The following is a 26,369-nucleotide window of genomic DNA, read 5'->3' on the forward strand; positions in this document are numbered from 1 at the left end:
TTTTAGGCAGACCTGGGCTACATGAGATCCTGTCTCAATAGCTAAACCATAAGCTTAAGAAAAAGGATAATTGCAATATATATAGCTATCAAAGCTATGCTATCTATAAGTGAGATTTGTAAGGCTTCTGGCTTAGCGTTGGCAACTCTCAACAACAGTAAAATAAGTATGTGTTGCTAAGAGGTTTGAAGGTACTAAGGAAGAAGCAGATTTTTGGGGTGCTTGAAGTTCCCTGGTATTCATGGGGAGTGATTTACAGAACTCAAACCTGCCAACATTCACAGGCACAGCAGAGCTGCTAGTGTTCTGTTTGCCTCTTCAAGTCCTCTTAGGTATGTCAGCATTAGGATGATTCACAGTCACTTCTCTCCTTCTCCACTTGATGTAGATTCCAGGGTAAGCCCAGCTCACTGACCCGTCCTGCCGGTCAGTCCATCACGAGCCTGCTGAAGTGAGCCTGCTGAAGTGAGCAGGCGGCTTGAACACACGGCTGTAGAGCCTGTGTGGTGGGCTGGCTGGAAATGTGTTCCTTTAAAGAAAAATCAATCTCACTTAAAATTCTTGAGGATTTCTTTTTTATTTTTTTGTATTAAAAATGAAACATGTTGATAAAATTCAGTCTTGAGGTATAAATTAATTAATTCTTGACTTTAGTTCCTCAGATGTTGGCAATGATGGTTGACCTAGAGGAAGACGAGGACTGGGCGAATGCTGATGAGCTAGAAGATGATGATTTTGATAGGTAATCGCCTATAAATCCTGGGTGAGGGCTAGGAAATAGTGATAGAGGGTGGGCTGAGACTGGGCTCTGAGACCTGGCTCTCCTTACCAAGTTGTATCTCTAAAATCAAAGTAAAGTTTGCTTTTCTGTTAGATACATTTCTACATCACCTAGGTAATATTTTTTCATGTATAATTACCATTAAGGAAATTTGCACTTAATGGATGTTCTTAAAAAGGTACTTCAACTTGGTTAGTAAGTACAAGTACATCGGGAAAAATGCCCATGACAGCAAAATGTTTATATTAGTCTGGGATTTTCTTGAAGAATTAAGACTGTGTGCTAGCGTGTGTGTCTGCCCGCCCGCCGCCCGCCCACCCACATGCACACATGATCTGGTCTGTTAACTGATATCCAGCTTGGGAACATCCTGAGACATCTTAGAAACAGATGAGCTCACAGTAGTGGGGAATCCTGCTGTCTCTGAGCTTCTGTTTCAGTTGTCTGTGTTCTACCCCAGGTGAATTGAATGTATTCCTCGGATGCAGACAATTGGACAAAACAAGACCGTGTTTAAAGTTTGTGTGCCAGGCTAAAGGTGTAGATCTACTGTGGGGTGCTTGCCTTGTGTCCACCCCTAACTTAGCACACTGTTTTTATTTACCTGAATTTTCCTTCTACCTGGAGGGCTTTAAACTCACAACTTAAACATAAAAGACTGAATTCTGCCAAAATATTTGCTATATATACTTTCTTTTGCTTATTCTCATTTCATTGTGTTTAGCAATGCAGTTGCTGGTGAGAGCGCATTAGACCGGATGGCCTGTGGGCTTGGTGGAAAGCTCGTTCTGCCAATGATTAAGGAGCACATTATGCAAATGCTTCAAAACCGTAAGCTGCCTATACTTCAGATAGCCCAGTAGTGGATATGCCCTTCTTAAGCTTAAGCTCTGACTAATGTTTATTTAGACTGTTTAAAGTTAATCTGCTTGTTTCTAGAATGCTTAACCTAATTCTTATATTTCTCCTGATGAAATTCTATTCAGTCTAAAGCTAAAGAATGAATTTTCAAGAGCCAGGCATGGTTGCACATCCCTGTAGTCCCAGCACTTGTGAGCCTATGAAAGAGGTTCATAAGTTCAAGGCCAAATTAAACCATATAACAAGACCCTGTCTCAATAATAAAGATTTACCTCAATGCTAAAGATAGTACTCTTCCCCCGCCCTCTAGAACTAATATCTCTGTAGAGAGGTAGAAAACTGTTTTTGTTTTTTGCTGATTTGACTTGGGACAGTTGGAACTCTGAAGCCAGGCATGGTGGTACACGGCTGTAATGCCAGGGCTGACTGTCACTTTGGAGTGGAGATGGACAAAGAGCAGGCTGCATGAGGCACTGCCTACAAATAAATAAGTTAGTTTAAAGATTGGGATAAAAGGCAAAATTTGATTGGGTGCAATGAAATACTAAACCATTTATGTTAGTTGGCCATTTGTCAGCTGTGTTCCTATAGTTTATAGCAGTCCCATATTATTGTTACTTGTGCTCAATTTCAGTTTGTTTTCTACTTAAAAAGTTGATAAAGATGATCGTTCTTAGAATTTAAAATACAGAAGTGTGTAAATTCCAAGTTTTTCATACAAAGGAGTTTTCTGTAAAAGCTCATTGGAGTCTTCTCAGACCTTTGTACAGGTCCACAGAATAAGCTTTGTTATTAGTCCTGTCAGCGTAAGACAGCTTGTCCCTTCTGACAGCTAGCTGCATAGCATTTGATGATCACCGCTGAACACTGCCATGCTACTGCTACATGCCACTCTGCTGCTGCAGAAATCTTGGCTTAGCTTATGTGGTGTCTATGTATCTGAGAGGTAGACTATAAGAACCACATGAGAGAGGCCAGGGCTGTCAGTGTAGGATTCTTGTTTGGTTTTGTTTAGGGTTTAGAGTTAAATCCTAGGTCTCCTCATGAGTACACACTCTGCCCCTAATCTGTACCCACTGACCTGGGGGTCTTTTCTTTTTAAGATTTATTTATTTCATGTATGTGAGTACACTGTAGTTGTCTTCAGACACACCAGAAGAGGGCATCAGATCTCATTACAGATAGTTGTGAGCCATCATGTGGTTGCTGGGAATTGAACTTAAGATCTCTGGGAGAACAGTCAGTGCTGTTAACCGCTGAGCCATCTTTCTGCCCATTAAAGGCATGTGCCACCACTCCTGGCCTGGGGGTCTTAAGGTGAAAAGAGAAGAGACAGGCAAGTGAGGTGTGGAGAACTCAGGCCCTTTGCATTATCCATCTGCTTAGTGATGTCATCCTCGCAACCTGTTCAGGTCCTTATATATGTGTGTTGTGCATGCAGACAGCATGTGTGTGGGTCTGTGAACACATGTAGGAATTTGTTCTCCACCATGTGGGTTCTAGGTTCAAACTCAGGTTATTAAGCCTAGCACCTTTGACCCACTCAGCCGTCTTGCTGGTTCCAGTCCTAGGGTTTCACTATGTAACCCTGGCTGACCTGGCACACAGAGATCTAACTCCATCTGCCTCCTGTAAATTAGGATGACAGGAGTGTACCATGACCCTGACCCTAGACTTAGACACTGCTTCTATACCTTTAGCTTATAAGGGTTGCTTATAAGGGACGAATAAATTAAACTTGTGAGTTTCTATTTTGAAACCCACAGAATATTACAAGAGTATGCAAGCCGGCTGTAGTAGTTATACTTATTATATATTCACAGAAATGACTGCATATGTTTGAATCTGGGTCTTACTGTGTACCCTTGGCTAGGCTGGAACTTGCAAGTAGACCAGGTTAGCTGACCTTGAATTTAGAGAGATCCATCTGCTTACCGGTGCTGGGATTAAAGGATGCACTGCCAGTCCTGGATAGTTACACTGCTACTGTGAAGAATAACTGACTGTTATTCAAAGCAAAAAGGAGAATTGTAAGAATTACTGTATTTGTGTAATATTTTTAAATATTTTAGGTGTGTTCTTCAGCATGTCTGTCTGGTCTTGGAATTTCACATCGTAATCTCTGGATTGTTGTATTATGTTCTTCAAAGGAAGAATGAAAGAATAATAAAAAATAATTTTGACATAGTAAAAGTCCTTGAGAAAGGACTTTGGGGTTCTTGGGCACTGAACCATCATTGCTGTGACTTTACTTCATTCTACAAAGAAAATGAAGCTACATAGCCCATATTACTATGATGTAATAAACAGGAATGTTTAGAAATGAATCAGGAGTGTAGCTTAGGAGTAGAGATTACTTGCTTAGCATATGCAGAACCATGGAAGCCATCCATACACCAGAAAAAGGTGGGGGAAGAAATGATCAGGAAAGATAGATTGTGTGCTGCTTGGTTATACATTTTCCCTGACCTCCGTTTCTAAATAGTTGGTTGTTTGTTTTTAATTGAATTACATTTACTGAGTTGATTAGAGTGATTATTTGTTGGCGCTAATGTATACCTCAGCACACATGTAGGCACAGGGGGCACCTTAGGTGGAAATCTTCGTCTACTATATTGACTCAAGGGACCAGACTTAGGTCACTGGGCTTGGCGGCAGACCGCTTACTACCTGGTGAGGCATCTTGTTAGCCCTTATTTGTCTTTTTGAGATAGATAATTTGTGTGGCTAAGGCTGGCTAGTTAAAGTCCTAATTTTCCTGCTTCTGCTTCTGGAATTCTGGGATTAATGTGTGCCACAGTGACCAGCATTTCTTATTTAATGAACCCAATAAACAAATATATAGAGTCCACAAAAGTAAACAGTGCTGAATTAATGTTCTGTTAGCCAAAAAAGCAATTAGCTATTAATACTAAAATACAAATGAGTTTTACCCAATAAATTTTTTGGAAAAAGAACATTCCCCTTGGCTTTTCCTCAAAGGAAACAGGTTGTTGTACCAAAAGTCCTAGTATTTGTTGCTTTCAGTGAATCTTATAGGAACATTTGCATTTTCTTGTGTGTATGTGTGATTTTGTTTATTTGGTTCCCAAGGTAGAACCCAGAGCATGTGTATGGTGGGTAAGCACTCTACCATTGAGCAAGCTATAGACTCAACCCAGAAAAGTCTTAATGTAGGACATAACTGCAGTAAGGCAGGATATGGTGAAACCTGCCACCCAGCACTAGGGACTGCCTGAGGGGAGATGGGAGGCCAGGACATCAGCAAGGCTGTGTCTGTTAGAGTAGGAGAGGAACCAGCCAAGTTAGAGCAAGGTCCGTTTCTCTGAAATCACATGGGAAGTGTTTGTGTGCTTCTATCCAAGTACTACTGAGCCCCAGACCTGCTCAGTCTCTGTGGTCAGACAGGACTGGGCTTATCCTGGATGCTATGGCTGTAGAGAATAACTTTAATGTTCTAAGTAAGTTTCCTTTTATATTTCTCTCTTCCAGAGTTAGTATGAGAATGAGTATCTAATTACTATTCTTTTGTGTGTAATTCTTGTTCACAGCTGATTGGAAATACCGGCATGCTGGATTAATGGCCTTATCTGCCATTGGTGAAGGATGCCACCAGCAGATGGAAGGAATTCTAAATGAGATTGTAAATTTTGTCTTACTTTTCCTTCAGGATCCTGTAAGTACCAATAAATATTTGGTAATTATTTAAGTTTCACATGGAGTTGGTTGCCTTTATTAACACAAAGGGACGTGTTCCAGCATCCAAGAGTCCGGTATGCAGCCTGCAATGCCGTGGGTCAGATGGCTACAGATTTTGCACCTGGTTTTCAAAAGAAATTTCATGAGAAGGTGCGTAGCAAGTCCTCAGTTACCTGCATACTTTAAAGGGAGGGAGGATACACGTCTCAAAACACTTGGTTGAATTTCCCAGGTGATTGCAGCTTTGCTTCAGACCATGGAAGACCAAGGCAACCAACGGGTGCAGGCCCATGCAGCGGCCGCTCTCATTAACTTCACTGAAGATTGTCCCAAGTCACTGCTTATTCCATACTTGGATAACTTGGTGAAGCATCTGCATTCCATTATGGTCCTCAAGCTCCAAGAGGTAAGTTTCGAGATTCTCGAAGCCTCTGCATATGACCTGAGATTTGCTGGACGGTAAGGCCTGAGACAGGCACTGTCATTGGGACAGACACTCCAGGCTCTTGACCATGTGGTAATTTTGGCAGTCTCTAAAGTTAGAAAAGACAACTGGAAGTAAAAAAAATCCATGTATGGATCAAATAGGGTAAAAAAAAAGGGGGGGGAGGGTGTAGACGTGGGGGGTAACTAGCCAGAGTAACAGAAATGGCAGGCGTGGAAAAAAGTACCCCTTTTCTTACAATTTTTTTTGATTTTGAGTCAGTGAATCATTAAATCCAGGATGTTTTCACGTGTGTTTTTGTAGCCAACGGTGCCCTTCAATTTTTAGTGTTCTCACCTCCCAATTTCTGGGATTATAGGAGTTTGCCACCACAGTGGCCATATCTGGTGATAGTTAGAGTGTCAACTGCAGGGTGTAGCATGGGAACAGCAGGGTGACTGCAGCAGCAGCACACTATAAGCTGAGAGAGCGTGTGGAGAAAGACCGTGAAAACGGATCACTGTTACATGAAATGAGGTGCGTGCTGAAGTGCCTTGTGTGGCCAGCCCTCCTCGGGAGATGGAGGAAGGAGAGCTCAGGGTCACTGCCAGCCTTGACCTCGTCTCCAAGAGATGAATACAGAGCCCGGAAAATAAGGCTCAACCAACAGAAACCCATGTCACATGGTCACAGGTTAGACTACTTTAGTTCCTATACTTGGTATGGACAGTGACGTCTGGTTAGAGAGCAGGGGAGTGAGATGGGAGAATGCCCCAGAAGCCAGAGCAAAGGCTTGGCCAGGCATTGAGTGTCCAATGCAGAGACAGCGTGGAGGTGGAAGTGTAGGAGGGGAGCAGGCTGCCTGTACATACAGTGTGTAGTAAATAGATCCAACATGGCTTGCAAGAGAAGTTGACCTCAGAATCTGCCTTGTTGGTCCCCAGAGGACTTGTGTGTGGGAGTGGGTTGAGACGAGGACAGTGCTCAGGTAGCCTAGGAGAGGCACTCCTGAGGATGGTGTTGCCATGGTGAAGAGAGATGAAGGAGACTTGGCTGGAGAGTATGGCCAGCACACAGTGTGCACTCTATTACTGATGTCTCTGCTACAGGCAGTGAGAGGAAAGCATAGTTTCCTAGAAGGATCATCCAGGGAGAAGTAGTTCAGAAAAAATTAAGAGCCAGGCAAGGGGCCTCACCTGTAATCAGGAGTCAGCCTTGGCCACACAGTGACCGGGGGTATAGTTTGCACTGCTGCTGTCTCCAAGTGAGGAGTGGTATGACAAGTCACAGAGGGATTTTTATCAGTGACACAGTAGGACAGCATAGAGTATTGCCTTACATCAGTGAGCAGAAGATGAGCTTTATATGTTGGGCAGGGGGTGGGAAGAACTAAAAATGGTTGATTGTTTTATTAGCAGCCATGCCCTGAGATAGAGCAGAGCTATGTGCTTCTGACACCTGGAAAGGTAGCCACAATATCTGTTTAGAAAAATAGTCAAGAATTTGGGAGGGGAATTATTCCAGTTAATTACTGAAGTGATTGCTTTCATGTCTTCCCTTCAGCTGATTCAGAAAGGCACCAAGTTAGTTTTGGAACAAGTTGTGACATCCATTGCATCAGTTGCAGACACTGCAGAAGAAAAGTTTGTTCCCTACTATGACTTATTTATGCCGTCTCTGAAGCACATTGTGGAGAATGCAGTCCAGAAGGAGCTGAGGTTGCTGCGGGGCAAGACTATCGAATGCATCAGCCTCATCGGCCTGGCCGTCGGGAAGGAGAAAGTAAGGGGTGGATTGGCCCCAGGACCTTGGGGCTATGGAGGAGACTGTGTTTTCTGTCTAGAAACGGTTCTCTGAATGCTAAGGGGTTCTTTTGTGTTATTCTTAACTTTCCCTTCACACATTCTATTTTAAATAGAAATACGTAATTCCCTACTTTTTTCCACTGTTAATATTAAGAATTCCGGTTTGAATTCTTAATATATTAAGAATTTGAATTCTTATAATATTAAGAATTCTTATAATATTAAGAATTCCGGTAGCCCTGGCTGTTCTGGAACTCTTGTAGACCAGGCTGGCCATGAATTCAAAGATCCTTCTCTGCCTCTGCCTCTGCCTCTGCCTCCACCTCTAGTTTAGGGATTAAAAGTATATCATGCCGCCAGCACCTGACTCACTACTGAGGACTCGGCCCACATCACTGACAGCAGGGGCATCTTTATCCTACTATTCTGAAGCCCTTTGTTTGTTTTCGTTAGTATTTTTTGTTGTTTTTCAAGACATGGTCTCTCTGTGTAGTCTTTGGCTGTCCTGGAACACACTTTGTAGACCAAGACTCAGTCTGCCTGCCTCTGCCTCCCAAGTGCTGGGATAAAAGGCATTGCGCCACCACCACATGACCCATACCCATATCATTACTTACTTGAGCTTGCTTGCTTACTTGTGGAGTCTTGTCTTTTTTTTTTTTTTTTTAAACAGTTTTTCTCTGTATAGTCCTGGCTGTCCTGGAACTCACTCTGTAGACCAGGCTGGCCTCGAACTCAGAAATCCGCCTGCCTCTGCCTCCCAAGTGCTGGGATTAAAGGCGTACGCCACCAATGCCTGGCTGGAGTCTTTTCTAAGGGCACTAAGCCTAACCAAAATTGTGCGTATACAGTATATGCGTGCGTACATGTATGTGATATTCATGTACAGCTTTAAACCTTTGAACACTGCTTCATTGATTACAGTGGAGATTGTCAAAACTGCAGTCAAATGGAAACCATATAAAATCTCTATACACCAACTTTCATGAAGCAATCTAAATTTTTTTCCTTTATTTGTAATTAAATTACATAAGCTATTAACTAGATTTTAATACCGTTAGAAATTTCTTGCTTTTTAACCTAAATTTGAAGTCTGTTTTCTTAGAGCATTATGTTAGTTATTGGGAGGATGGAAGTGCCGTAGTGTCACGGCATGCGTGGGAAGATGAGATGAGATGAGTCAGTTCTCCATGTGGACCCTGAGCATTTAACTCAGGTTGCTACATTCTCATGCTCCTGTACATGCTGAGCCATCGGGCTGGCCCTGGTTTTGGAGGTTGGCGGTTCTGGTTTTGCAGACAAATGGGGTAGCAAGCATAAGAGCATCTCATATGAGATATGCATTAATAGGATGGATGGGTGTTTCTGCATATTCTCTAGTTCATGCAGGATGCTTCAGACGTGATGCAGCTGTTGTTGAAGACACAGACAGACTTCAATGATATGGAAGATGATGACCCTCAGGTAAGCCATTTGCTGCATTTGCCTATGCAGTGTTGTTGGGTTGGTTGGTTCTTGTTTTATCTGCATGCATGTGTGTGCACCATGTGTATGTCTATAAATGGCTGTGAGCAACCATGTGGGTGCTAGGAATTGAACCCAGGTTTTCAAGAACAGCAAGTGCTCTTAACCCTTGAGCCATATCTCCAACCCAGATGTTAATTTTAAAATGAGTGACAGCTTTCTAGAGATGTTCTTAATTTAACCTCTGGTGACAGACTGGTTGTGGGGTGTCTTGGAACTATGCTTCTCAGTCCACTGTTAGCTGTTCCTGCTTTCTCTGGTCTCAGGTTTGTTGGCCCTGCTTGCTTTCTGGAGCAGAGGTGTTCAAAGTTGTACTGTAGATCTCTCCTCATTTTTAATGACTCGCGGATCTTTCTCAAGGGTAGAGTATGTTTGTTGGGTATCTCTTGGCCATTTGTCATTGGCTTGTACCCCTTGTCAAAAGAAGTCTCAGCCCTTGTGTATGTGCACATGCGTGGTTGAGTCTTTTCCTTTGTAGAGCTTTCTTGATGTATTTATTTCTCAGTGAGTAGTTACAATACCATAGTGGCAGTACTGGTGTTTATCCTGGTCTTAATGGTATTAGCAATGCTAACATCTCACAAGACACTGAATAGTTACTACATGAACCATCAACCTTACATAAGCTTTCTTTGATTTTTTTTTTCCTCGGGGCTAAATAGGAAAGTACCGTTGTGCAGAGGCAGATATCCTCTTGAGTTTCCTTTTTTAACAAGGTGGCAGTGTGTGAATAGATACCCACTTTGTGTAGACAGGTAGAAGGCTAGAATGCAGACAGCTAAGAGTAGGGAGGTTGGGGACCATAAGTTGTAAGGAAGGTGGGAAGGACTACAGTGTTGCCTTCGTATTGGCAAATGTAGAATGCTTCTTATTTAGAAAATAGACACGGGGCATTGCAGAGTGAGTGGACTTTCTTCACAATTAAGTACAAATTAGTAAACGTCGATACTCCATGTTGTCCCAAGGCAGAATGGCTATTATCAAGAAAGCAAATGACAACATACTAAATGGTAATAACTTGGAAGCTATAGGGGATGAGGAACCCGTAATTCACCACTCTGGGGAATGTGAAGTGTTATAGCACCTGTGGAAGCTTAAGAGACTGAAGTTCAACATGGTCACCCCATGTCACTTGGGAGGCAGGGCAGGCCACTCTACATAAAGGCAGATGTAGTGCTCAACACCTTTAATCCCAGAATTTGGAAAGCAGAGGCCAGGCTAGTTTATATGAAGGGTTCCAAGTCAGCCAGGGCTACACAGTGAGACCCTGTCTTGAAAGGCAGTCCAGTGTTAGTGCTGCAGTGTTGCCGTGTGACCCACCTGTGCTTCTGGGCAAATGCCCATAGGACTCCATCTCCTCCCATAGTTGATTGAACATTCATGTCTCTGTTCCCAGTAACAAGGAGACAGGATGAGCTTAGCTTTCCATCAACATACAAGTGGGTAGTGCCAATAGGGTCCATGTACTTGGCAGGATTTTACTCAGCTGCAAAAGATGCAGTCTGCAGAGGAGCAGCTGACAGAAGAAATGGAAAGGGTACTGCTGCTAGAGGGCGTAGGCCAGCGGGTGGTACACCTCAGGAGGGAAGGACCAACCAGAAGAAAGCCTGGAGGTGCCACCGTGAAACCTGTTGTTTCCTGTGCGGATGCGACACTGGAGAGTGGGTTCAGTAGTGTCTGTGGATGCTGTGCCAGGCAGTGTGTGTTCTTCCTCCAAAGAGATCAGTGCCATCTCAGAGTCAGCCTTCATTTTGAGTTAAGTGGTACAGATGCAGAGAAAAAGAAGACCTTGTAATTGCATCATAGTGGGAAAAGTAGGACAGTCTCACCTGCCAGCTCTGTTGGGAACATTTGGAGTGTATGACATTGGAAAGTGCATGAACATGTCTATGAATCTGTTTCCTCAACAAGGAAAAATGGCTTTATCTGTCTCAGTTTATCTGTCTTACGGCCTCTTTTCCCAGATTTCTTACATGATCTCAGCATGGGCCAGGATGTGCAAAATCCTTGGGAAAGAATTCCAGCAGTACCTTCCCGTGGTTATGGGGCCACTGATGAAGACTGCTTCCATTAAGCCTGAAGTGGCCCTTCTAGACAGTAAGTGCCTTCACCACCGGCCCTCTGCTCTACTCTTTTCCTTTCTTTTTTCTTTCTTCTCACGTTTGTCTTTTTTCTGGTTACTAGCCCAGGACATGGAGAATATGAGTGATGATGATGGTTGGGAATTTGTGAACCTCGGAGATCAGCAAAGTTTTGGTATTAAAACTGCAGGACTGGAAGAAAAGTCAACTGCTTGCCAGATGTTGGTATGTTGCCTTTCTTTAAGCTTTGTTTCCGTCCTCTCATGAAAGCTCTCAATTGGTTCATGAGACTTTTCCTAAGACCTCATGTACATATGTACTTTTATAAGTACTTTTGTACTTGTAGATTTTCTCTGTGGCTTATGCTTCTTCTTATTTGTGTGTGATAGAGATGTGTGAGAGAGATGGGCTACCCCCTTCTACTGTCACGGTCCACGACACCCAGGCTGGGTCTCAGCTCAGCCTCCAAGTGCTTACCCAAAGCCGGCCATACCACCTGTGTTATATAAAGTGTACAGGGGACTGGGGCTAGACTGCAGGAGTAGAGGATTTTCCTGTATTTCAGGCAATTCTACATAGTGACTAAGAATGTCTTTTGAAGAAATGAACAGAAATGTGCTTGTAGTATTAAAAGCTAACTAGTCTGTTCAATGTAAGACAGACATTGTCAGAGAATCAGTGTTAATCTTTTGAAACCCTGTAAACTGGACCTTGATTTCTTTTCTTGCAGGTTTGCTATGCTAAGGAATTAAAGGAAGGTTTTGTGGAATATACTGAACAGGTTGTGAAACTGATGGTCCCACTGCTGAAATTTTATTTCCATGATGATATCCTTCACCAGCAGAATATGATGAGGACATCTGGTGTAAGACTGTAGTGTCTGCAGTTCCCCGAGCTGCAGGACACCGTTGTTGTGCACCTGCTCTGACATGGCTGTGTGTGCACTTCTACATGTGCCTTACACCACAAATGTGAGAAGGAAAATATTAACCGTGCTGTATTGGCACTCTGACCTTACTGAGAATTGTGAAGACTGACATTTTATAAGCAGATGCCTACAGTGCTTGTTGGCTATCCACTGATGGCTTGCTTTCTTTACGGCTCCTGTAGTGCAAATGTGGGTGTCACCTCTAGGGAACATCAGTGAATCATCTCAGTGTTTCATCTTCAAGTCCCTGATAGGCATAGTTAATACCTATGGATGTGTTTCTAATCTGCATACATAGTCACTTCCATATGGTGGGTACAAGAAAACCAAGCCAGCCCTGATGTTGTTACTCAGGGTTCTGTCAGAAGTGAGCTTTACAGTCAGTTCTCTGGTGGATCCCTGGTGATGCCAGAGGAGGAAGTAGAAGTACCCTTCATTAGGATCACAGGTGTTTTGCCTAATTGTGTGTCCATGTCCTACATGTGTCCATTATCCAGGGGAGACCAGAAGATGTCAGAGCTCATGAAGTCAAAGATGCTGGGAATCAAACCTGGGTGTACTGGAAGCCAGTGCTCTTAACCACTAAGCCAGCCCCTAGAACTTTAACTTATTTTTTTACATTTAAAGTTTTTATTTTAACTTATTTTATTTTACATTAAAGTTTTTATTTCACGTGTATGAGTGTTTTGCATGAATGAATGTCTGCTGGTACCATGGAGGTCAGAAGACATGGATCCCCTGGGACTAGCGTTAGGGATGGTTACAAACCACCATGTGGATTCAGGGGAACCAAACCCTTGTGCTCTGCAAAAGCAACAAATACTCTTACGGCTTACCTGTCTCTCCAGCATTTAGCCTCTGAAATAACTAGTTAGGAAGTTACCCAAGGCTGTTTACATTATAAATGGTAGCAGGTAGGGAAGAGCCGTTTAGTTCTCATTGCATGCCAACAAGTCCTACATAGGGTTCTGAATAGTTCTCATAGGAGAGCTGTAGCTTCCATTGCGTGTGCTACAGAAAAAGCAGTAGAGGCCCTTCTTTCTTCCAGACATGCTGCTGTGATGCGGGGCAGGCAGAAACCTTTGCTGGCTTTGTAACTACTTTGTAACTACTACAGCACTCACCTTAGATGAACAGGGCATGGCCTAGCATGTGGGTAGAATGCGGGGACACTAGCGAGGTTCCTTGATTGTACATTTCCTTAACGATAAAACGGGTCCGAGTGGCGGCAGCAGAGTCCATGCCTCTTCTGCTGGAGTGTGCGAGAGTCCGGGGTCCTGAGTACCTTACACAGATGTGGCACTTCATGTGTGACGCTCTCATCAAGGCTATCGGCACAGAGCCTGACTCAGACGTCCTCTCGGAAATAATGCACTCCTTTGCAAAGGTGACTGTTTGCTCTGACTGTTTCCCTCCTGCTTGATAAGGCATATTTGCCTAGTTCTCTCCTGAATACGTTAGGGCAGGGAGCTATAGGATTTTCAGTGAATTGTAACAGATCACTTTCTGAAAATGTTGCAACTTTTTTGTTCTGCAATGTTGGTTTTTGTCCTTCTATTTGTTGATTGAGAAGTAACCTTTTGAGAAATAGATTACACTGTAAGGATTATTACAAGTAGAGGGAGTTAGCTACATAGTAAATAGTTTTATAGGAAAGCTGTAGCTTCAGTTGACTGAAGCCAGTTAGTGTACAGCCGTAGGATCACAGAAGAGAGTCTGGCATTATCTCAGCCATGCTAAGTGCCGCTCTTAGAACTGTGGATCCTAACTGCAGACACTGAGCTGTGTATGCCAGAGCCTCCCGGTAACTCCTAAAGCTCCCTACTTACCCTTTTCTTCTCTTACTTGGCTCTCAAAGCTAGGTGCTAGCTATGGTAGAAGTTGGTTACCATCTCCTCTCTGTGGAATGTTGTTCCTCAGATACAAGCTAGAAGTGTCGACTCAAGGAGGAATGACTTGATTATGTGTTTTCTTCTCACTCAGTGCATTGAAGTAATGGGAGATGGGTGCCTGAACAATGAACACTTTGAAGAGCTGGGAGGTATACTGAAGGCTAAGCTTGAAGAACATTTCAAAAATCAAGAGTTGCGGCAAGGTGAGTTTCACTATTCTTTTTCTTGTGAAGAAAGTCCTTGGCCTTTTGCGTGGCCTTTTGCGTTTAAAACATTTATTTGGTTATGTTTTAGTTAAAAGACAAGATGAAGACTATGACGAACAGGTTGAAGAGTCACTACAAGATGAGGTAAGTCATTTCTTCAGAACTTCACTCACATGACCTTTGCATCTGAGATGTTTTGCATGCTTCAGTTCCAGTTCACCTTCCCTAGTCTTTTGTAAGCAGTTAACTTGGAGAAGACTCTGGCATTTATAGAATAAGTCTTTCGGAATGAAGTGTGGTCTTTGGGTTTGGGGTATTTCTTTTTTATTTTGGTAGTGCTTGCTCCCAGCAGGTTCCGTAGGCTGCCTGGTAACCTGTTGGTTACAACCATCTTTTGCCTTCAGTGGTGGTTTCCCACACTCAGTGGTTGTCCAGAGCAACTCTTGGCCCTCAGGCTTCTTAGTGTGTTGTAAGCAAGCATTCTTTCTATCCCTGGGTTAATAGCCCTAGCCTTCTTTATTTGGAAAGGAAGATTTGTATCTCAGTTTTTCAAAGTGCTTGCCCAGAGTGGACTTGAACTTAGGATCTTCCTTACTTGCCTTCCCAAGTGCTTCGGTTCACGAGCCTGCCTGCACCACCAGGCCCCGCTGCGGCTTCCTTTGCCTCCATTCTCTGTTGTCCCATTCAGCTAGTGTCCATGGGTGGAGCCTGCGTCTGTGGTATGCTGCCTCTCTTCTGGGCTGTGCTCACATGCAGTTCCAAGGCAGCCACAGTAAGCACAGCTCTTAGCATCTGTTCCTCCTCCTCCATGGTAGAGGCTTGATGTCAGACCCCAGGGTTACTTCAGCCTCCAGGTTCTCAATAGAGTATGTTATAGATGTTACTGCTCAGTACTCAAGAAGATAGCTTTTAACTCATGGTGTTGTGTTGTGTTTCTTTTTTAGGATGATAATGATGTTTATATACTGACTAAAGTGTCAGATATTTTACACTCAATATTCAGTAGCTACAAAGAAAAGGTGTTGCCGTGGTTTGAACAGCTGCTCCCATTAATTGTCAACCTTATTGTAAGTGTTAATCACCTCAGAGGTATTTGAACAGTTAGCCTGGCATCCTAGAATCCCTTCATAGAATGTCTTACACTTGAGTTAACAATGGGTCTCTGAGGTCGAATTTTCACCATACACTTTTAAGCCCTGTGTGTTTCCTGTTGAAGCAGAGTGATCCTTGCTGGGTACAGTCTGTATTTGTGGCTGTCAGTAAATAAGCTCTTCTAGTTGGTTTTCAAATATTTCAAACTGTTTTCAAAATAGTTTAAGGTTAACAAAGTGAACACTCTGCTCCCCACATACACAGCTTCTTGTCCATTAACAGCTACAGTTGTGGAGAGCCCGAGCCTTTGCATGTCTGCTGTGGAGCTAACAGAAGCCTCTTTGTCCCGACCCTCCTCCCACACCCCTTTTTTTCCCTATCTATTCTGATATACAGTCTTGTTCAGTATCCCAGACTGCTGTGGAACATGGAATCCTTTTGCTTCATCCAGAAGTAGCTGAGACTACAGACCTTTGCCTCTAGTCCCAGTTTGGGACAGGGTGGTGTTAGTCTCCTGGGCAGCAGGGAATCCAGGCACAGTGCTCTGCGCTTGGTCACCTCCTCACAGAGTACATGTATGCACATTGCTGCTCTGTCAGTTCTTTGTGCAGTGTGTGGTATTCTGAAACAAATACAAATCCATTACTATGAAGTTACATATATGTGTGTATTCATTCCGGTGTTGTTGCTGTAAGGAGTGGTTACTATGTATCTATTTCCTGTATTTGGTACATTCTGTAAGCAGATGGTTCATAATGAATTGTTTCCATTTTTGTACCAGTATTCAATACTTAAAGAGAATCTCATTTTATAGTGTCCACATAGACCGTGGCCAGACAGACAATGGGGATTGTGTATCTTCGATGATATCATAGAACACTGTAGTCCGGCTTCATTTAAGTATGCAGAATATTTCTTAAGGCCAATGCTCCAGTATGTGTGTGACAACAGCCCAGAAGTCAGGCAAGCTGCGGCGTACGGTCTCGGCGTCATGGCGCAGTATGGTGGAGACAACTACCGCCCTTTCTGTACAGGTGTGTGTGCTCATTCTGCTTTGTGCCTCTGTCCCGGGTGCTCTTCTCTGGCCTCCTCACCACCCTGGAAACAGCGCTCTGCTGTTTTTGTTTTACACACACACAGCACAACATGTACTGTGCTTAGTCTCATAGATGGAAAAATTGAGGTGAATGGCCTCTAGGCCTGCTCCAGCCTGTCTAGGGAGGAGAGGCTGGCAGTGCTAAAGCATGAGGCTCTCAGGCATAGGCACTAAGTGCAGGCTACAGTGTGCCTTGTGTGCCGTGTATGCCGGCTCTCGGGTGTAGCTCTCCTGTCCCTTCCATTACATCAGTCCTGGGACAGTGACGCTTTAGCAGTCAGTGACTGGAGCAGACAGGAAACCGTTCATGCTCATCTTCATCAGCTGGCCTGTTTTTACTTGTTTATTTTAGAAGCACTCCCGCTGCTTGTAAGAGTCATTCAGTCTGCAGATTCTAAGACCAAAGAAAACGTCAATGCCACAGAGAACTGCATCTCAGCAGTGGGAAAGATCATGAAGTTCAAGCCCGACTGTGTGAATGTCGAGGAGGTCCTGCCACACTGGCTCTCGTGGCTCCCCCTACATGAAGATAAAGAAGAAGCTGTCCAGACCTTCAGTTACCTGTGCGACCTGATTGAAAGGTACAGCCTGACCTCCTTTCCTTTCTTGCCTCACTTGGAGCCAGCGTGCACATGTGTGTTGGGGGCGGGGTAACCCTGTCCTGCAGCATGCTGTGGGGGTGCAGTGGGAACCACCCTGACCTGCAGCCCTGTAAGCTCTGTCACACGTTAACCCTCGGATAAAGATGTGACTTGAAGTTGATCTCTGGAACAGCACATACTGTTTGATGAAAGTTACTGTCAACTGTTCAGTTGCCCACTGCGTTTGCTATGGATCAGGTTAGTGGGGTGAGGTATGATAAGGCATACTGAAATTTCAAGAACATCCTTGCCAGCGTAGCAAGATCCTGTCTAAAAGAACTGGGGTCCACCAGGCAGCCGTTGTAATCTGGCCTTGTGTGCGGTATCACTCATTCTGTTTTCAGCCCCTGGGTATTTAAGCTGCAGCAACACAGTGGCTTTAGGAACTTTGAAATCAAAGTGATTCCTTGATGTCTTTCTCACTCCAGGCCTCTAGCTGTGGCTTTAATCTTGGCTCTTTCACTGTTAATTACTGTTTAGTTTGTTCATATATCCAGTAGAATTTGAATTTTGGGTTCTGATTTGGGGGTAGCATATTCCTTCATGCCTGCTTGACTCAGGTTCGTAAATACTGTTTGTGTATATGACCCAGGAGGGTCTGAGGAATGTGATAGCCACTCTCAGATACGCTGTCCTTGCCTGCATCTGAAATAGCAGTCCTCATGCTATTTGATCTCCTTGGAAGTGATCTGTGTCAGTGACTTCTACTCAAATTCACTGTTAGGTGTGTTTCCAGTAAGCCTGCCTGAAGCTTATCCCCTAGTTTACTCTTGATACCCAAGTAACCCATTTGGTATAACAGATATTATTCCAGGTACTGTTGTACCTTACTTGTGACCAGTTCCAGGGGGGTCTCACATGTGCAGGTCAAGTGTTGTGTGCCTGAGACCTCTTTTTCTCAGTAAGCTGCCCAAGCTGGCCTTGAACTTGGCACCCCTCTTCCTCCTTCAGCCTCATACTTGCTGAGTTTACAGACTTGAGACAACAACACTGTCTTGAGATTTTTGTAGTTGTTTTGTTTTTGACGCAGTGCAGATTAATACAGAGCACTTGGTTCTTTTGTTTGGTCCTAAAAAAAAATTCTGATAAATGAGGCAGTCTGTTTTTCCTGAAGAAACTGCAGGCCTACTAAGTAAAACCAGCTGACTTCCTTCCTAACTGAGCCAAAAGGACATTTGCTGTTAATGAACATATAACTGTTATGTACAAGAGACCACAGGAAGTGTGGTCATGAGTGATTCCTCTTACAGATTTCATTTATAATGGTGTCTGTGTGTTTTCTCTTTTTTTCAGTAATCACCCAATTGTTCTTGGCCCAAACAATACCAATCTACCGAAAATATTCAGTATAATTGCAGAAGGAGAAATGCATGAGGCCATTAAACATGAAGACCCCTGTGCCAAACGCCTGGCCAATGTAGTTCGCCAAGTACAGGTGAGCTGATTTGGTTGAACTGGAAAAGACAGATAAATACAGGTTGGGGATCCTGTTGCCCTTATCTACATACAGTTTAATACAGATCTAAGATACAGTTTAATGGTGGTGTCAGAACATCAATTGCGGGTGACTTGAGGGTAGTATGTAGGCTGCTAAGATAATGGCTGCTGGGCTAGTTTTATTGAGATAGAGAAATGGACTTTGAAGAAATGAACAGATTTATTGGTTTAACAGTAATTATCAAATTAAGGTATAGATCGTTTGAGCGTTATTACAGTCTTTCTTTGCACATTGTTTACTAAATACTTGAAGGGGTCACTGTGTCTAAATGTGTGCATTTCCCTCCTAGACTTCTGGAGGACTGTGGACTGAGTGCATAGCACAGCTCAGCCCGGAGCAGCAGGCAGCCATACAGGAGCTCCTGAACTCTGCCTGAAGGGCCTTACTACCACCCGCCAGAAGACTAACTCCAAATAAACGTTTACCCTTTTGTTTAGGTTTCTTTGTTTTGTTTTTGAGCAAGGAGAGAGTAGTGTTGTGTTTAGGCCATTCTTCTGGAACCATGCACAGGAACAGCAGCCCTGTGTGCAGAGTGGACTGCCGTGGATCCTCAGACCTTACAGGAGGTCCCTGTAAGCCCTATGGTAGCACTGCAGAGTATTTTTCTATTGCTGTGTCCGACCCGTGTGTAGGGAAAGGGGAAACGTAAGGAAAGCAGCTTTCAGATCTGTTCATCCACATAGATGTGTGTCACACAGACTGGGGGACAACCTAGTGTTTATTCTGTAAATGGAGTGAGAGTCTGGCGGGTAGAAAGAAGCCTTTACCAGCCAACCAGCTGCAAACAACTGTTGACAAACCAGAAGCATGGGGCTGTCACTTGATGTCACTCTGGTTCTTTCCCAGACAGCTTATGCAGTGACAGTGTGGAGGCTGTCCCACTCCCGGCCCTTGAATGTGAAGTGTCGTTGGCATGTCTGGCAGTAGTCTCATTCACTCCTCAATAAACAGCATTGAAATACAAAGAGGCCTGTGTAGAACTTCAGTACTGTCTGTCTTTGATTCTTTCATGTTTTAATAGAAGAGTGATTTGATATTTTTTTAAGGTGATAGTTCTGGCTCAATGCTTTACCTCCACTCTATGCAGTGCGGCCTTGGAAGGTGTCTGCTGTCTGAGTTCACTCAAGCTCAGTTATAACGCAGCTGCTCTGGTCACATTGATGTTCTGAAGGTTTGCAGATTCAACCAGCTTTTTAAAGCTAGGAATATTCTGTAGATGAAAAAGTTTTGGCATAGGATTTTGATTGCAGATTGTAATTGCTTTAGAGCCACACGCAGCATTTGAATTTCTTAATTTTACAAGTATTATGGCTAAACTTATTTACTGAAAATTTCAGTAAAATGTGTGAAATTTTCTTTGTGTATTAACCTCAGCGGTAACTGACTGGCTGTTGTTTCCTTTAAGTAATTTTCTAAGGGATCTTAATAGATTACTGTTGAAACCTCGCCTGGTGTTAACGTTTTCATAGTTTGTACTAAATTTAACTGTGATACAAAAATGAGTTTTATGCATAAATCAGAATTTAAAATTAAACATTTCTTTCTTTAAATGATTTGCATTACTTCATTAAAACAAAATTTGGAAAGAAATTGAAAATAAAATGGATTTTATGACTCACTGGTTAGCATATGCCCTAGGAATCTACGCCAGCATCTAGCCACTCTGTGGATGGATTGGATTGGTCTGGATGATTCAGGATCTGGTAGAAAATATGTTGGTGGAGTCCTTGGCCTCGTGGAGAAGGGGTGTGGTGATGTCTGGAGGGGCTTAGTGCTCTGTTCCCTGGAAGGAGACACTGGTACCAGTGATGCACACCCTCTGTGCTGTTGTCCAGTGCCCTGAGCAATGTAAGTTTGACTTTTGTTTAAATTACTGCTGCATTTGCTGAAAATAAGCACGTGAAAACCATGGCTTACCTGCTGAGTTAAGGTGGTGGTGTGGTTAGGAAATGTTGGATTTGTGGAGGACTAGTGTATGCACCGTGCTAAGTACTTGGGAGGTTAAGTACCTCCCATCAGTCACTAGTGGATCTGCAGCAGGATACTGGCGGTATGATACAGACTGGCAAGTAGAAGAATTGGGAATGAATTGAGGTGGGGAAGAAGCAGGTGCCGGAGGCCACTGTGTACACATAACCTCAAGCATGGCCAACTTAAGATGCTCTGGGAGCTGAGTCCTTGACATGGTCTGGAGACACACTTGGAGTATCTCGTTCTGTCTGTACAAGATGACAATTAGTGTTTTGTTTTGTTTTGTTTTTTTTTTACCATGTCTTGCATGTCAGTGAGTGATACATTTTATGAATCTGAGAGAAAACTTCCATCTTCTCTGGGAATTTTGTAACAATACACAACTCAATTTTGAATATTTTTAATACTGTAAATTAGAAATAAAACTATCACAGTGATAACTGGATACTCTGTGAAGCACCTTTGTCACCACTCAGGTTGTAGCTTGTCTTAGTATTCGTAAATAGAGAACTCTTGACACACTCCTAAAAGGGGGGGCACACATGTAGCTTGCTAAGCGTTTTATGGTCTAGTTATCTCGAAGGGTTTTTCAGTTGAATGCCAAGTAGGTAGTTCAGAAAGCTAAGTAGCCAACTAAATGTCTCCCTCAATTAGCCCTGCTCCATCTCCCCAGATTGTTGTTCAACCTCTCTTCATCTTTGTGTGATTTGTTTGCTTTGTTATGGGCATGAGTTTTGGATCCCGGGCAGTGGAGGCCAGAAGAGGCATCAGATCCCAGGAACTGCAGTTAGAGACAGCTGTGACCTGCCCTGTGGGTGCTGGGAACTTAACTCCAGTCCTCCAGTACATGCTTTTAACCACTGAACCCTCTCTCAAGCTCCTACTAGAATTTTGTATAGTTAATTTCTTACTTCAGTACATGTATTAATGTGCGTGTCCTGCAGTGTTGTATTGAGGTCAGAAGTTGTTAGCGTTGGTTCTCCTTCCACAGTGTAAGTCCCAGGGATCAAACTGAGGTTGTCAGACTTGGCAGCAAGCACCTTCATCCATTGAGCCACCTTGCCAGCCTCTAAAACTACAGGTTCAGGGGAAGTGGCAGAGCCAGCTGAGCACTGGTCTAGCATGCATAAAGCCTGGCTTCGGTCCCAAGGTCCAACAGGTAGGTATGAGGCTTTGGGTTCAGTCCTCAGTAAAGGAGAGATCAGAGTAAGTGAAAGCATCTCCTGGTTGTGATTCCATGCAAGGCCCCCATGTTCATTCCCCGGCACTAGAAAAGGGATCTATGTTTAAAATAGACTGTTCTCATTGGAAAAGATTACCACAATAACTACAGCAAAGCCAGGAGCCTACATGGCTGTGGGTGTCTGGAAAGGGCAGTAGATCTCTGTAAGGAGCAGCAGCTAGCCTGTACCACAAGAGGGAAGGATCCTGGGCATGGGTAAGAGTCATCAAGGATCACGACTGCCTTCTGCTTCATATGGGACACATGCTTCAAAAGGCTGGGAGACGGCCTGTCCATTTAAACCGTGGGAATCTGGGTGGAACACCCAGCTGACTTTGCAGCAGTCTCCCATGGCCTGCAAGCTCTGGTACAGGAATACAAGGCCAGAGGGGTGACAAGTGGGGGCCTGGCTGTCTCATCCAGCTTCAAGTAGACATTTCCCCCAAAGTCCCCATAGCTCAGATTACAGATAGACGAATGCTATACCCAGGGGCTTTGATCTTCCACAAACTGCCCGGCAACACCCCACCACAGCCATACCGAGTTCTATAGGGTCCAGAAGGATAGCTGTGCATAGAGTCACCACAGCTCAACTGGCTCATGTGTGGCACTGTTGTGGTAACTGAGACAATTTAGCTCATGTGCCAAATTCAGCACTGGCACTATGTTAGTGGCAGCTCACACCCAGGTCCTGGGGTTTGGGGGGTTGGGAATACAGCTCCCAATGAATCACTTCCAGATACTAACCACAGCCTAAGCTACATAGCAGATTGGGGTGTGGCATGGTGGTGGACTGCTGCCTTAGCATGCGGGAGGCCCTGGGTTCAATCAACACTTGAGAGTTTAGGGACACCTGGGAAAGATCCAGCTCATTTCCTCGTTCCAGTAATGGGTAAGAAGGATGAAACAAATGTCTCCTCAGCCCTACAGCAGGACAAAGTACATGGGTGCTCACATGGAGCAGCTGGTCTTGTGGGTGCTTGCGTGGAACATATCCAGTCTCACATGGGTTCTTGGATGGAGCAGACAGTTCATAACCTTAATACCTTACTGGTGTGGCTGTTAGCTAATTTTCACAGAATGGGCCACTGGTAATTTGTCCATAATTCAAAGGCTGAGCAAACATCCAGTGAAATCTCTTCTTGCTCCTGTTCTTGTCTTCCAGTGGCAAACTTTTCAGAGTTAATCCAAACAAGCACTTTTGCTTGGTTTCATTCACAACTCACTCTCCCCCTCGCCCCCAATTCTTGATAAGTGTCCATGTGTTTCTGATATGGAGAAGCACTCTGAGCAGCAGACGTCCTGTATTTAACCCAACCTGGATTGTTCAGTCAACAATAGTCATGCTCTTCCCTGAAATGCGTGTGCATGCACGTGCACACACACACACACCCCTAAAGTGTCTGTTGTACAAACAAAACTCCAACGTTGGCCTCTGAGGTATTGTAAGTTTGTAATAGCAGTCCAACATACTATCACACAGATCCCCGTAATAAAAGATAAGCTGTGCTATGGGTTGGACCCAGAGCCTTAACACGCCATGTCAGTGGTTTGCTGAGGAGTTTCATGTCCTGCTCCTCAGGCGGGGAGACTGGGCCTGCTGTGGGCTTGGGAAACCTCAAAACGAACCTCTCTCCAACAAGGCCACACGTGATCTTTTTAATCCTCAACAGTTCTCCCTGTAACTAAGCATTCACGGATATGAGCCTACGTGGGCCATTCCCATCTAAACCAACAGCCCCTAACCACAATAATAGTAAAAACCCAAAGTACGATGAAAATGCCAGCCGCTCTGATGAGCTCACTATACATGTACCTGTATGAAAGCACTGCACTCTTCCCCAGAAAGGAATCCAATTACATGGTGGCTTAAAGGTACGAATAATGAAATAAATGTCTGGACTGACTTTTAAAAAAATCAAAATATAAACAGCTACAGTTTCAGTGAAACAAAAAATCTACAGATGAAAAAAACCTGACTTTAAAGCACACCAACTAATAAGGAGGTAGACGCTTGCCTGAACTACACAGAGAATCCAACCCCAGCCTGGACAGCTTGGTGAGCCCCTGCGTTAGAGAAGGGCTCAGGGGTCCTTCCCCTCCCTACCATGCAGGAGCCCTGAGTTCAGTCCCGTAGCACCACAGACATTAGAAAGCCAGCTTAGCTCAGCCCCCGGGCAGGCTTTTTAGATTAGGTTTTTTTTCTTGTTTTGTCTTAAAACAGTATCATACTCCCTAGGGTGGCCTCAAAGTCCAAAATATTTCTCCTCCCACCACCCTCCAGGGAGCAAACAAGAATTACATCTCAACAGTGGGAAAGTTGGTAGTGAACACAATAACAACTTTTTGTTTATATTAGTTACCCTTTCTCCTCAATTTGTGGTTATATTTTTGTTTGTTTTTTATGTGTACATGTGTGTCTGTGTTTATGGGATGGTACATGAATTTAGGATCCCACAGAGGCCAGAAGAGGGCATGGAATGGGGCTGGAATTGGAGACCACTGTGAGCTGCCCAGTGTCCAGTGCGATGCCGAGAGTGAATCAGGTCCTCACAGGAACAGTAACGTCCTTAATGATTTAATTTCTTTTCTTTTTTACACACCTTTAATCCAGGCACTCAAGAGGCAGGGGCAGACAGATGTCTGAGTTCGAGGCTAACCTGGTCTACAGAGTGAGTTCCAGGACAGACATGGGTACACAGTGAGACCCTGTCTTGAAAAACTAAAACAAAACCAAAAAATAAACCAAAACCTAATATTACAGGGTTTCATCAACAAAGTATAAAACAGTTGATTCTTTTTCCTGACAAATTATGGTATAATCTCACTGAATTTTCTGTCTTGTTGGCCAACCTTATAGGCATACAATTTACAAACAAATACCTTAAAGAACATCAAACAGGAATTTATACATTGTTTTCACACAGGGGCCACCCTGATCTCTCTTGGTCCAAATCTGAGTCTGTGCTGCTGAGTTCAAGAATGTTGAGATTTAAGACCTGAGAATTATATCTATGGAAAGATTTTTTTGCTCTTTTTCTATGAAATGTATGCAAAGTATTTTTTTGGGTTTTGAGACAGGGTTTCTCTGTGTAGCCCTGGCTGTCCTGGAACTCACTCTGTAGACCAGGCTGGCCTCGAATTCAGAAATCCGCCTGCCTCTGCCTCACAAATGCTGGGATTAAAGGTATGTGCCACCATTGCCCTGCTTATGAAAAGTATTTTTAAATGATGTATTTAAGAATTCAAAAATCCTCAAAAACTTCTTTTTTTTTTTTTTGGTTTTGTTTTCTTCAGTTGTATGCATGTGTCTGTGAAGGGGCTTGTGCATGTGAGTGGAGTTCTTACAGAGGCCAGACAGCTGGAGCTGTCGCTGTCCTGCATGCGTATATGCATGCTGGGAATTCAGGTTCTCTGAGAGAGCCCCAAGCACTCAACCTCAGAGCCACCTCTCCAGCCCCACTCCAGAAGGATCTTCCTGCGATATAAATAGCCACCCTCTCAGCAAGCATGCAGAAGGCAATGTTACTCAAGTTTTTAAACTTCATAGTGAAATAGTGAAGACATGGTTGTTGACAGTATGAGCAGCTTAGGTGTGGTTTTTTTCAATTCTTGTTCATGGACAAAAGTTTTGAAAACCTTGAGAGGGCAGTAGAGAGCCCCATCCCTGCTTTAACAAGTTTGGGAACAATGGCATTTAGAATTTTTCCATTTTAAAAAAACAAAAAAACCACTAACTCATGCTAAGGCTATTTCTGAAAAATCTCTCACTGATTATACGGAAATACTTCAGATCTGAAGAAGCCAGCTTCTCAGCTGTCAGGTGTGCTAGAAGAAGGTCAAGTGAGGGGCTCCAGAGACGGCTCAGCAGATAAGAGCTCACACTGCTCTTCCAGAGAGCCACAGTTCAGTTCCCGCTCCTGTATCAGCTCCAGGATGCCTGCAACTAACGCCAGCTCCAGGATATCTGACATCTTCTGGCTTCTGAAGACACCCGAGCTCTTGTCCATACACACACCCATACCACACAATTAAAAATAAATCTTTTTAAAATTTTCAAAGATATGGGACAACTTGGGGTGTCTTTGAGAGCAACAGAGCCTTTATCAGCTTGGTGAGCCTAGCTAGCTCCATGGGCTAAGTGTTGAAAACCCCATAGCCATCAGATGTGAGCTAGTCTCACATTCAAAGCCTAGACTTGAAGGACTACAGAGAGTAGGTGTTAGGGAGAAGTTTGTTATAGATGGTGCAGGTAGGAACTAGAGAGGCAGAGGGCAGAGCTCCTATACAGCAGGGCAAATAGGCCACCATTGAACTGTTCATCTGCGGGCTTTTAAAAGGCCATATAGCGGAGACAGGTACAGTATGGGAGGGGGTGAGCTATGCTAGGTTGACCCAACCACAAGCTGTCCAGGTGCCACCTCTCAGTTCTGTCACATCCTTACTTAGAGCTCCCAGGCAAGGGTGAGAGGTAACCAGGAACCAGAGCTATCCCTGGCGGCCCCGGCAGCCCTGGTGGCCCTGGCGGCCCCGGCCGCCCTGGCCTCCAGCAAGGCCACTCTCAGAACAGCTGCTCTAAGCTTGCTGCCCTGGCTAACCAGTCTCTCTCTCTCTCTCTCTCTCTCTCTCTCTCTCTCTCTCTCTCTCT

General features: G+C 44.0%; 1 protein-coding gene across 1 annotated transcript in view; it reads left to right on the top strand.

Annotated features, from left to right (window-relative positions):
• Positions 1 to 20,944, top strand: part of Ipo5 (importin 5) — a 38,293-nt gene extending 17,349 nt beyond the window's left edge. Inside the window, exons 9-26 of the mRNA XM_028771827.1 lie at positions 655 to 742; positions 1,506 to 1,612; positions 5,194 to 5,318; positions 5,402 to 5,491; positions 5,574 to 5,747; positions 7,329 to 7,547; positions 8,951 to 9,034; positions 11,059 to 11,191; positions 11,279 to 11,400; positions 11,906 to 12,002; positions 13,318 to 13,490; positions 14,087 to 14,198; positions 14,290 to 14,345; positions 15,146 to 15,268; positions 16,108 to 16,327; positions 16,742 to 16,970; positions 18,324 to 18,465; positions 18,818 to 20,944. Of these exons, the coding sequence (XP_028627660.1) occupies positions 655 to 742; positions 1,506 to 1,612; positions 5,194 to 5,318; positions 5,402 to 5,491; positions 5,574 to 5,747; positions 7,329 to 7,547; positions 8,951 to 9,034; positions 11,059 to 11,191; positions 11,279 to 11,400; positions 11,906 to 12,002; positions 13,318 to 13,490; positions 14,087 to 14,198; positions 14,290 to 14,345; positions 15,146 to 15,268; positions 16,108 to 16,327; positions 16,742 to 16,970; positions 18,324 to 18,465; positions 18,818 to 18,904 (2,381 nt within the window). The 3' untranslated portion in view covers positions 18,905 to 20,944. The remainder of the gene's footprint in view (positions 1 to 654; positions 743 to 1,505; positions 1,613 to 5,193; positions 5,319 to 5,401; positions 5,492 to 5,573; positions 5,748 to 7,328; positions 7,548 to 8,950; positions 9,035 to 11,058; positions 11,192 to 11,278; positions 11,401 to 11,905; positions 12,003 to 13,317; positions 13,491 to 14,086; positions 14,199 to 14,289; positions 14,346 to 15,145; positions 15,269 to 16,107; positions 16,328 to 16,741; positions 16,971 to 18,323; positions 18,466 to 18,817) is intronic.
• Positions 20,945 to 26,369: the final 5,425 nt, after the last annotated feature.

The sequence above is a fragment of the Grammomys surdaster genome, unplaced genomic scaffold, assembly GCF_004785775.1.
Source record: "Grammomys surdaster isolate TR1022 unplaced genomic scaffold, NIH_TR_1.0 65, whole genome shotgun sequence".
Classification (NCBI taxonomy): Eukaryota; Metazoa; Chordata; class Mammalia; order Rodentia; family Muridae; genus Grammomys; species Grammomys surdaster.